The sequence below is a fragment of the Etheostoma cragini genome, chromosome 2, assembly GCF_013103735.1.
Source record: "Etheostoma cragini isolate CJK2018 chromosome 2, CSU_Ecrag_1.0, whole genome shotgun sequence".
Classification (NCBI taxonomy): Eukaryota; Metazoa; Chordata; class Actinopteri; order Perciformes; family Percidae; genus Etheostoma; species Etheostoma cragini.
In genome coordinates, this window is record NC_048408.1 from 29,703,270 (window position 1) to 29,715,376 (window position 12,107).

Consider the following 12,107-nt stretch of genomic DNA (forward strand, 5'->3'; position numbering starts at 1 on the left):
ACTGTGTGTGTGTCTCTGTGTGTGTGTGTGTGTGTGTGTGTGTGTGTGTGTGTGTGTGTGTGTGTGTGTTTCTGTATCCTTGTGTCTGTCTCTGTGTGTGTTTGTTTGTTTGTGTATCCATGTGTCTGTCTCTGTGTGTTTGTCTGTGTTTCTGTGTGTTTCCAGGGCAGCTACAGTGATCTGTATCCAGACTCTGATGACTCCAGTGAGGATCAGATAGAAAACAGCAAGAACACCTGGAGCTGCAAGGTAACTGCACCGCTGTGACAATAAAAACAACACAATACGGGCCTGGGTCTGTCCCAGGTTTCTCTAACCTAAAAGAGTTTTTCCTCGCCATTGTCGCGCTAAATGCTCGCTCTTGGGGGAATTACTGGAATTGTTGGGTCTTTGTATATTAGAGTATGGTTTAGACTTACTCTATCTGTAAAGTGTCATGAGATAACTGACGCTATGATTTGATACTATAAATAAAATTGAATATACAAACTACAATCTGCGTTTTTTTTAGGAAATAAAAACAGTCTATTTTAAACGATTACTGTTCGATTCAGTCTTTTTCTCTCTGCCCTCCAGTTTGTTTCTTCTGGAGGCCTGCAGCTCCTCCTGGAGATCTTTAACTCAGGCATTCTGGAGCCCAAAGACCAGGAGTCCTGGACTGTGGTGAGAGACGCTACGTCCCTTTTGAGTGAAAATTTCAGGGTCTCTGAAGAAAAAAAAACGTTCCGACGGGCCGACTACTTTGCTTTGCTACACCATCACTACACTTCCACTATAATCCTTGAAACTGCATGAGAGCTTTGTGTAAGGGGTGTGTGTATGCACCCTGGACACTCTTCTATTTATATCTTTTACGTGAGATATGCGCAACCCTCCTACAAATGAATGGCTCATAAAGTGTCTTTTTCTTTTTAAGGTCCCATGGCATGTAAATGTCACTCTATGAGTTTTTTTTAACATTAACATGCATATGCGTCCCTCAGCCTGCCTATGGTCCTCCAATTGCTAGAAATGGCGTTATGTGTAAACCGAGCCCCTTATGAGGTCATAAGGGGCCACGTTACCTCCCATTTCTCTGCTTTGCCTGCCTAGAGAATTTGGCCCGCCCATGAGAGAGAGACATCATGGCTTTCAAACAAGCAAAGTGCACACCCCCAGCCTCCACCTTGTAGTTTTGTGTAGCTGGAGTGAGGGAGTAAAGTTGATTGGTCGGGTTTCAAACTAAGATGCATCTGTCGGAGTTTCACAGCTCGTTGTGTGTGGTTTTCATTTTGCTTTGTATTCTTCTCCCCTGCAGTGGCTGCTGGACTGCCTGGCCTGCCTGCTGAAGTTGGTCTGCCAGTTTGCGGTGGACCCCGCAGACTTGGACCTGGCCTACCACGACGTCTTCTCCTGGTCCGGCCTCGCCGACAGCCAGCGCAAGCGGGCGTGGCCGGGCAAATCCCGCAAGTCCACGGTGGAGCACGGCAAAGGCCTGCACATCCCTCGGCTGACGGAGGTAAATGTTCCACCAGCTGGAAAAAAAATAGATAACGGTGCAATAATCGCTCTGGGATGCAATGATCAGCTGATCTGTCTGTCGGTCTGCAGGTGTTCCTCAGCCTCGTTCAGGGTACCGTCCTCATCCAGCGTCTGATCAACGTGGCCTACACCTACGACAACCTCGCACACAGGTGAGTACCACAAATGTTCTGGTGGTAATACTAAAGATAATTCACACATATATATATATCTTTTTTTTATTATTCTACAGAGTTCTAAAGGCTCAGTCGGACCACCGGTCCCGTTATGAAGGTAAGAACTTATAAAAGAGTGATTTCCATAAACATGTTTTATTTTTTAATAATATTTAGCACAATTCACATTGATGAACATGTAAAGCGGTGCACATAAAGATGCCAGATTGTAGCCCGAGGGCTTATTTCCATCTGCAGTCCATTTGGCAGGATAAAAGAAGACCAAAAATACACAATAGTAACAAACAAGGAGAAACAAAAACAAAGGAAGAAAAAATGAGGGTTTATATTTACACACTATAACATTCTGAAAGGAAGAATTTAAACTAAAGCATGCAGAAAGGATAAAGAGACATTGTCTCTCACCCCACAATAATTCAAATGAAAACAACAAAAATAGACCAGAATTAGAAAATAAAATGTTGTGACATGTGACATGACAGGTGAGGTTTATTTAAATTATTTCCTCCAGTGACCCACTACTCCATGTGGCTCCTGGTGAGCTGGGCCCACTGCTCCTCCACGGTGAAGTCCAGTCTGGCCGACAGCGACCACCTCCACGACTGGCTGAAGAAGCTCACCCTGCTGGTGCCCGAGGTGAGCCAGTCCACCGTCCGCAGCTCACAGCCTCCTCACAAGTTAACAATGAATTTTACCAGGGAAATTAATTAACTAAATCAACCTATCAGCACCTCAACAGCTCACATATCAACGCGTCATAGCTCATTTGTTTCCATACAAAAAGTGAAACACACAAAAGTTGACTTTATTTACTTAAAGGTCCCATTTTGTTAAAGGTGAGATTTTTTTGGGGGGCATTTTAGGCCTTTTATTAATATAGGACAGCTGAAAACATGAAAGGGTAGAGAGGGGGGCTGACATGCAGCACAGGGCCGCAGGGCGGAGTCGGACCTGCAGCCGCTGTGTCGAGGATTAGACCTCTATATATGCGCACCTGCTCTACCAGATGTGCTACCCAGGCGCCCTTCAATGTTTATTATAAAGTGGGTTGAGGTGTGTAAGTGAAAATTACATTTAACCGATGATTTTCATATTAATTATTCATAATAAGATCTCCAATGCCTCTCAGAGTATGTGACTTCTGTATCTGTCCTCAGTGTGATCTCCTTGTAGGAGACAACTGGATATGTTATGACTTTGCATTTGTCCTCCAAGGACTGTATAAATACTTTAAAAGGATCAAAAAGGTCAATTTACAGAGAAATGCACACTGCCTGTATTTACTATTCCTTTTTATTCTACGTGCCGTCCTGACTTCTGTAACGTTGGGATACCACGACCGTGCTACATGGGGGGGGCGTGATTTAGAAAATCTCACAGTTAGACATCGATTTTTAGCCTCACGATTGGATTCAAAATCAATAAAAAAAAAAAAAAGGATTCATAATGTGATGTGTGATAGTATACATACTATTACGAAACGATATAAAAAAGATGTCTATGAAGCAATTTTGAAATGGTACAGCTTGCATAACATCAATTCAGATTCATGAATACATTTTTTTATATATATATTATTTTATTTATTCTTTTTGCACACCCCTAATGCTATATTTAGGTAGAAAGTGCTGCAAACAGCTGGCAGTGCAGATCTCAAAGACGCGGAATCTCTGACCAATCAGAGCGGACTGGGCTTTTTCAGGAAGAGGTTCTTAAAGCGACAGGCGCTAAAATAGAGCATTTCAGACAGACGGTGAAGGTTTATTTAGACAACCGGTATGAGAGAAATAATGTGGTTTTTTTGGGACGTTAAATCATGTACTGTACATCTGTTCTAGTGGAAACCCCAAATACATACATGAACTGTAAAATGAGCACCATATGGGACCTTTTTAAAGGAATTAGATGAAACATGTTTGTCAAGGAGCTTCAGAGGTGCTGAAAGGTGGATTTTCTTACCTTTTGGATTGTTAACGGCTTAGCTACCTGGCTCAGTTTCACGCAGATCAGACAAATCTCATATCTGTCTCCTCTATGTGATATTGATTTTATCACAGCTGGAATTGCAAGAAAGTAAATAAGCAAAATGTTTTCGTTTAAATCAATGAAGTATATAACTTTCATGTGATCTGAACCGGTATGAACCCAACCTAAGTTACGCAACAACATGCAGCAGGTGGACTTCTGAGCCGCGGTTTAGAATTTAGAAAATCAATTGTAGAAGTTTTATTACATATTTATTTCATTTTGTTGACGTGTTGCTGTCGCTGTTTTCAGCCGGCTGTGAGACACGAGGCGTGCAACGGCCTCTACAAGCTCTCTCTCTCTGGTTTGGAGGGCGGAGAGTCCATCAACAGGTCCTTCCTGCTGCTCGCCGCCTCCACGCTCCTCAAGTTCCTGCCTGACGCACAGGCGCTCAAACCACTCAGGGTGGGTGTCACACACACTCGGAAACACACACTCACACACTCGGAAACACACACTCACACACTCAGAAACACTCGGGCTCACACACCCTATGACGAAGAGTTCACAAGGAACTCATCTGCAGGCTACACTCTGTGTCAGAAGTCCTCCGGGACGATGATCTGACTCAATTTGAGCTTTGCTACAGAGAATCCAGTCTGTCTCTGTGAGACATTGTCCCTCTGGTGGGATTAATGCCGGAGACACTGGGACACACTCTGAATGACGGTGCCCTGTTGAGTTCCTTTCTTATAAACTAGGGGTCTTTGACGTTCTTTATGCCAAGGACCCCTTAACTGAAAGAGACACAGAGCAGGGACCCCCTACTAAGTATATTGTATAAAATTAAGTTGTGTATTAAACTGGGTCTACAATAACATGTAGGGGGGCCTAAAGCCTTTTTAATGCATAGAATATCTGTTCCTACCAGACTCTGGTACATTAGCCTGGTCCTACCAGACTCTGGTCCATTAGCCTGGTCCTACCAGACTCTGGTCCATTAGCCTGGTCCTACCAGACTCTGGTCCATTAGGGGACCACTAAGGTCTATAGAAAAGAGACTTCAGATACAGTTTTAGGGGACCACTAAGGTCTACATAAAAGAGACTTCAGATACAGTATTAGGGGACCACTAAGGTCTATATAAAAGAGACTTCAGATACAGTATTAGGGGACCACTAAGGTCTATATAAAAGAGACTTCAGATACAGTATTAGGGACCACTAAGGTCCATATAAAAGAGACTTCAGATACAGTATTAGGGACCACTAAGGTCTATATAAAAGCATCTAAAGAGCACCATGTCATGGGACCTTTAAGTAACATCACGGCCGACACCACTGTGCCGGGTGTTTACCTGCAGAAGTGTCAGAGATGATCACACTCAGTGTGACTTTGGTACTTGTGATTGTGGTATTTGCTGTGAGTAACGGGGTTTGGTGGTCTCGTGTGTTCTGCAGGTGGAGGACTACGAAGAGGAGCCTCTGTTGCGGACGGGCTGTAAGGAATACTTCTGGCTGCTCTGTAAACTCATCGACAACATTCACGTTAAAGACGCCAGCCAGGTGGGAAACCGTACTGACGATCATCCTGATCTGTCTGTTGACATTTTATTAAGGGTCGACAGATACAGATTTTACAGGGCCAATGCTGATTTTTAGTAGTTAATGAAACCGATAACTGATACTTGAAACTGATATTCATTTAAAGTAAAAATGAAAGTTTAACAAAACTTTGTTTAAATGCTTTAAGCAATTTTTCAATGAATTAGCAACTTTCAACTTAGTCTCTAGTAAGAGATTATCAGATAGTGTTGAAGGGGGGGAGGGGGCATTAAAGTGCTCATATTAGGCTTTTTGGTTCCTTTATTGTGTTATATATCTTTTTGGTGCATGTTATAGGTTTACAAAGTGAAAACTGGCTGCTAGCGTCGCACGCCCTCATGCTCTGTTTCTGACTGGCTAGTAGTCCTTACCTAGGTACTGTCAGGACCCTCATACTCTGCTTCTGACTGGCTAGTAGTCCTTACCTAGGTACTGTCAGGGCCCTCATACTCTGCTTCTGACTGGCTAGTGTAGTGTAGTGCTTATGTAGGTACTGCACATGTGCAACTCCCAACAAAGATGGACTAGAAGTGAGATGTCTCACTCTGGAGCTAAAACAGAGAGCTCATCACACAGGGTGAAAAGAGGAGCTGCAGCAATGTGCAGTACAACAAAAATAGGGTGTTTTTTGAAAACAAAACCTATTCTGGTACAACCTCTAAATAAAATTATGAACCTGAAAATAAGCAGAATATGAGCGCTTTAAACCAGACTTAGTGGTGAGTGAAACCGAAGCCGAGGGACAGACGCAGAGCTGTAGCTGAGCCAAAGTAGAACACTTTTAAGTTCATTAACTTTATCTCTTATCAAGCAAATAAAACACAGATACGATGGTCGGTCTATCCCTACAGTTTGTTTAACATTCAGTAGTATTGTTGCAATGTTTTTTTCATTGAGCTGTTGCTAGTGTTGGTCTGTTTGAACTCACAGAAGGTCTCTCCCTCTCTGTCGCTGGCCGGCGCCATGCAGACCACCCTGCTGGACCTGGACGCTCTGGCCCGCCACCTCGCCGACTGCATCAGGAGGTCAGACACTCAAGTTGATATCCACCCGGTTGGAACTGGGCTCATAGCCTGCAGATTTGTATTGTATTTAATTTATATTGGTGGCATTTGAATCCACAACGAGTTCATAAAACTTGACGTATAACCCATCTTTTGCGTTGATTTAAGGTTGTATCATGATTTAGTAAAACTCTCTATTACTCTATCTTAGGGCGGAAAATGGAAAATCAATTTTCACGATATTCTTGACCAAATACCTACATTTCGATTTTGCGGCAATATTGTAGGGTTGAAAATAGGTGCTTTTACAAAATATTGGGGTAAATAATCATCAGTAGTGTGGATATAATGACTATGTGGGTAAAAGCTCACAATAGAACCGTGATTACAGTCTAGAAAGTTCAGAAAATGACATCACTTGGTTACGCTGCCTGTAAAACCAGGAAAAGACGATTACTGAATGTCATATCACGAAGTTACGATATCCCAACTCTAAGATGATAGCTAGTCTCATATCATGATATCGATTTATCTTGATACATTGCCCAGTCGTAGTTAATCTAATTGTCATAAAAGAAGGTTCCCAGGGAACTCATCTGCAGGCTACACTCTGTGTCAGAAGTCCTCCGGGACGATGATCTGACTCAATTTGAGCTTTGCTACAGAGAATCCAGTCTGTCTCTGTGAGACATTGTCCCTCTGGTGGGATCGATGCTGGAGACACTGGGACACATTCTGAATAAAGGCAGATTTATGCTTCTGCATTATATCAATGTCGTGGCTAATGTACGTAGATGCTTGAAGACTCCGACCCCACGACGGAGCCTGATGTGCACCTCACAAAAAATATAAATGCACGTTGCAGCAACGCACGTCGCTCAGCTGTGGCTTAGTAGCGGTAGCATTTTCTTCTACTGTTTTCCGGGTTCTCCTTCTCCATAAACAACATGAAATCGGGGAGAGGGTTGACCTTTCCTGCTACAGATTTCCCACCATGGTTTGGAAGAACAGGGGGGACTCTGCCGGCCCTGCTGTTCTCTTGAAGAGATCGATGGTCACACCAACGCACAAGTCTAAATTTCAGGCCATTTACTTAGGCTACAGTGAACGCTGTGCGTGGAGCCTTCACAGAAGCCTAAATCAGCCGTAAGACTTGAGGTGAAGTGTAGAGCGTGTTGTTCAGTCTGGAAATGTAACACCGACCCTGCCGTGACCTCCGGTGTTCCCCTCTCCTCCAGCCGGGAGATCCTCGACCAGCAGGACGGCGCGATCGAGGACGACGGGCTGACGGGCCTCCTGCGTCTCGCCACCAGCGTCCTCAAACACAAGCCGCCCTTCAAGTTCTCCCGCGAGGGGCAGGAGTTCCTGCGCGACGTCCACAACCTGCTCTTCCTCCTGCCCAGCCTGGCCGACCGCGCTCAGCCCAAATGCAAGTCCCACGCCGCCCGCGCCGCCGCCTACGACCTGCTGGTGGAGACGGTGAAGGGCTCCGTGGAGAACTACCGGCTGCTCCACAACTGGGTCATGTCGCAGCACATGCAAGGTGAGGACGACGGCCACTTCACTTTTTTGATTTGTTACTACATTTGCAGAGCAGACCTTTCTCTCTCAAGGAAACTGAAAGCTAGTGTTGGAGCTAAATGCTGCTCCGGTCTCAGGGTTCAGTCAGTTAGTTGTCAGAATCTCAGATGTTGATGTGTGAATCCTTTTTATTACGTAGAATATTCTAGAGACAAATGCAGAGTCAAACTAACCCAGCTCTCCCCCAAATTTATCCGGCTCTTTGGCTGTATCCACTAAAGGGGGGGTCTCCAGGTCACTATGATGTGATGTGTTTGTGTGCTTTTTCGTTATCTTTTCAGTTGGAATGTGACTGAAAGTTTATGACCCTCAGTTCAGGACTTGCAGAGCAAAAGATCAGTGGACTGTTAAAGAGGGACTGGAACCAGACTCAGGAAGCATCCCTAACAATCAATTCTACTTCCAACACATTTAGGAGAAGCTGGATTATAATGGAATGTACCAGACCACCTTATCTTAGAGAAAAGGAGTATTGCAAAACAACTTAATGCATGACCAACATGTCTTCATTCATGTTGAAATAGTGCTTTTGCCTTTTGGTTTAAATGTATAATCTATATGACAACTCGCACACAGTGTTTGAACACATATAACATACAACTACGCCGGAATGCCTAACCTCGGCCATTTAAAATACTTTTTAAACTTATTTTTATAGTTTTTAAATGACTAAGTAGGGCTGCAAAGATGAATCGACTAGTCGTCAACAGTTATATTACTAATCAGCTGTTCTGATAAGCGATGAATCGGACTGAGTCATTATTTTATGGAAGAACGGTAATGATTCTCAGATTCCAGCTTGTTAAATGTGAACATTTTGTAGTTTCTTCTCTCATCTGCGGCCGTAAAGGCCATGAGACCTTTAACCTATGCTAAGGATTTTGGGAAATAATAATAATACATTTTATTTAACAGCGCCTTTCTGAGCACTCAAGGTTGCTTTACGGACAATAAAAGACAGATACAGGGAACAGAAAAGTGTAAGCAGTTATAACAAAACAAACAAAAACAAAACAAAATATAACAAAACAAATCAAAAATTAATGGAAAAGTGTATTTACAAATAAGCAAGCTGGAACAGATGGGTTTTGATCTTTAATGCAATATCTACATTACCCATTATTAGCAACCATTCGTCCAATGCTCCAAAGCCTCATTCTGTTCACTAATCTGATATCATTTAAAAAACTAACTGAGGAAACATTGGAGAACCCTTTTTGCAGATATATAAGCACATAATGGAATCTAAAACCTGCTGCCCTCGTTAAAATAACATCTCTCAGCTGCTATTCTATTAGGGACTGCAATGGGAATTTCTAAGTGACCCCAAACCTTTGACCGGTAGTGTTTTCAACATTCAACCATGCATTCAGAAACCCAAATACTGCATCCAAATGCTATTACTGATAATTAATGCAGATATTTTGATATACCACACAACACCATAACTCCAGCTTAGCAAACATTTACAATGTGCACACCCAGCTGACACAGAGCCACCGTCGTGTTCCTGTCTAACAGAGTCGGATGTTCCCTTGATTGTTAAAGTAGGAAACCCGTCCGCAGGCTACACTCTGTGTCAGAAGTCCTCCGGGACGATGATCTGACTCAATTTGAGCTTTGCTACAGAGAACCCAGTCCGTCTCTGAGAGACGTTGTCCCTCTGGTGGGATCAATGCTGGAGACACTGGGACAACATCAAGGAAATACTGCAACAATGAGCCAAAAGTCTCATTAGAGCTGCAGAGTTGGTGATATATCTCAAAGTGCGGCGGGCATGGAAGCAAATTAAACACTGGGCGGCCAAACGGTGACATTACATCTCCCTCCCTCGCGTGATGCGCTCGGGTCCAAAAATACCTTTCCCTATTCAACGAGACGTCTATAATCAGTGGCAGACTGATCTCGTGAAATGGCGAATGTATGACACGCCAATTTTTATGCCATTATTGGCGTGTTATCAAGACGCATTCTCGCTTTTTAGTGTGTTTATCAACGCGGTTTGGCCTCCATTGACTTACGTTACCTTGCCATTGTGTGTAAATTTACGCCGTAGGGATTAGTTTTAAACTGCAAAAATTTGCGTAAGGAGGTTGGTCGGGGGGGAACTTTCACCCAGGTGACCGGGGATGATCTCCCGTGTGTCACGTTTCCTAAACTCAACCAGCCACTTGCTGTGTTATCGCGAGAAGAAAGCTACGGTTAAGTTTAGGAAAAGAAGAACCAGTTGGGTGTAAGAAAAGGAGACCAGGGATCGTGTCCTGCGTGTCACGTTTCCTAAACCCAGCAGTAGCTTTCTTCTCCTAATAACATGCCAAGTGGCGTGTATATTTACGCTCTGTGTAGCACAGACAGCCTAGACATACACACAAATATCACAAAATGTGTACAGATAACACTTGGCTTAAGAAAGTTGGCGTGTATATTTACACAAAGTCATGATGCCATGTTGTCAGTGGATACATTGTTTTTTTTAGCATTACAACCCCTGACAAATGACTCGTTTTGCTTACAGAATTTGATCTATTCAGTCCATTGACACTTGGAAAGTGTAGAAGAGCCACACGTTTAAATGATTAAATCTCCATTTATATTAGCCAGAGAGCTAAACCCGAAGTAGCCTTCTCGGCCGGCAGAGGTCTCTAATGGGCCGGCTCTATGGGACAATGAAGAAGCGGCTCCATGATGGCTCTAACTGCTACTCTGACTGAACCGGCCTTCGCCTCAAATGATGTATCCAGGCCTTATTATACATCCATGATCTGTGCAGACGAACCCCTTTTACATGACACTTTTTACGAGTTAATGTTAGAATTATTGATGTGTTTTTTTATTTATTTACTTTTTATTGGCTTTCTTTTAACATAAACATATAGCATGTGCCTTCTGGGCACGGAACATACAACATAACATGACGTGACGGGGAGGATCTGTGCGTCAAGTCGAACAGCAGTTGCCATAAATGCATCATGCATAGAGAAAATATAAAGATGCTGTATGAAGATAGAGGGGAAAAACAGGGGGGGGGGGGGGGGGGGGTTCTTGATTTAGGATTCAACATGATGAGGGGAGGAGCACCAAGTAAAACAGCAGCTGAACCCAAGCACAAAGTAAAATTATAAAGATACTGCACATGGATAGGGAAAAGACATTTCTTATTAAAAGACTTTCAACCTTATGTTGATGATTTATATGAAATCCGGTCTTACAGATGACACATAGCTCAACCATTTTGACCAGTTCTCTTCAAAAATATCAGCTTGGTTCCGTAGTTTGAAAGTAATTCTTTCCATAACATATATATATTATAGATTATATCAATTCACTCATTTATAGATGGTTTGTCCTTCAGAATTATCGAGGGGTTTTACAGGGACATTTGTTTTCTGAAAATACCAGAAAAGCCATGGCCTACAGACATTAAAAACCTCCTTCTGAACTTCTTCCTGTAGCCTCTCACGCCCCGTACAAGTGGGACTACTGGCCCCACGACGACGTCCGGGCCGAGTGCCGCTTCGTGGGTCTGACTAACCTGGGAGCGACCTGTTACCTGGCTTCCACCATCCAGCAGCTCTACATGATCCCCGAGGCCCGCCAGGCAGTCTTCACTGCCAAGGTCTGTACCTGCAAGACGAAAAAAAGGGCAGAGCATCATTTAACCCTTGTGTTGTCTTCCTGTCAAAATTGAAAATCAACACTTTTTCTCATGTTTTTGTCCCTTTTTTTTTCAACACTTTTGACGCTTTTTTCAATGTTCATCACTTCACACTGACTTATTAACTTTAGTTTTACAGTTATTTTTGGTATTTATAGTCAATAAACCTCATCTATAGGAAATTATACCTAATGTTTGAGTTAGAAAAGCAGAAATTAGGAATTATTGAGACTAAAATTAAAGGAATGGATGTTGATGATAATCACAGACTGGAATATGTCAACTTTTACTCAATACTATTTCAAAAACACTTCCATTTGTTTTACAATGCTATAAAATTGAATAAGACGCCCCAAAATTAATGAAAGTAGAGATTTGTACTTGGCAAAGAGCGTTGGGTGGAATCAATCATGTTATTTTGGGGAATTAAAAAGAACATTGATATAGGACAACGGGTAAATTTGACCCGAGGACAACACGAGGGTTGAACTGGAAAGCGAGTGTGGATTTTCATACGATGTGTCTGTTATCTGTGTGTGTGTGTGTGTGTGTGTGTGTGTGTGTGTGTGTGTGTGTGTGTGTGTGTGTGTGTGTGTGTGTG

General features: G+C 43.0%; 1 protein-coding gene across 1 annotated transcript in view; it reads left to right on the forward strand.

The window, feature by feature from the left end:
* The window catches only part of usp34 (ubiquitin specific peptidase 34), an 81,641-nt gene that overhangs the window by 40,852 nt on the left and 28,682 nt on the right, over nucleotides 1-12,107 (forward strand). The window contains 11 exon segments of the mRNA XM_034884239.1: nucleotides 166-249; nucleotides 577-663; nucleotides 1,298-1,498; nucleotides 1,591-1,673; nucleotides 1,754-1,794; nucleotides 2,209-2,333; nucleotides 3,975-4,127; nucleotides 5,123-5,227; nucleotides 6,236-6,291; nucleotides 7,509-7,813; nucleotides 11,304-11,467. Coding sequence (XP_034740130.1) covers nucleotides 166-249; nucleotides 577-663; nucleotides 1,298-1,498; nucleotides 1,591-1,673; nucleotides 1,754-1,794; nucleotides 2,209-2,333; nucleotides 3,975-4,127; nucleotides 5,123-5,227; nucleotides 6,236-6,291; nucleotides 7,509-7,813; nucleotides 11,304-11,467 — 1,404 coding nt within the window.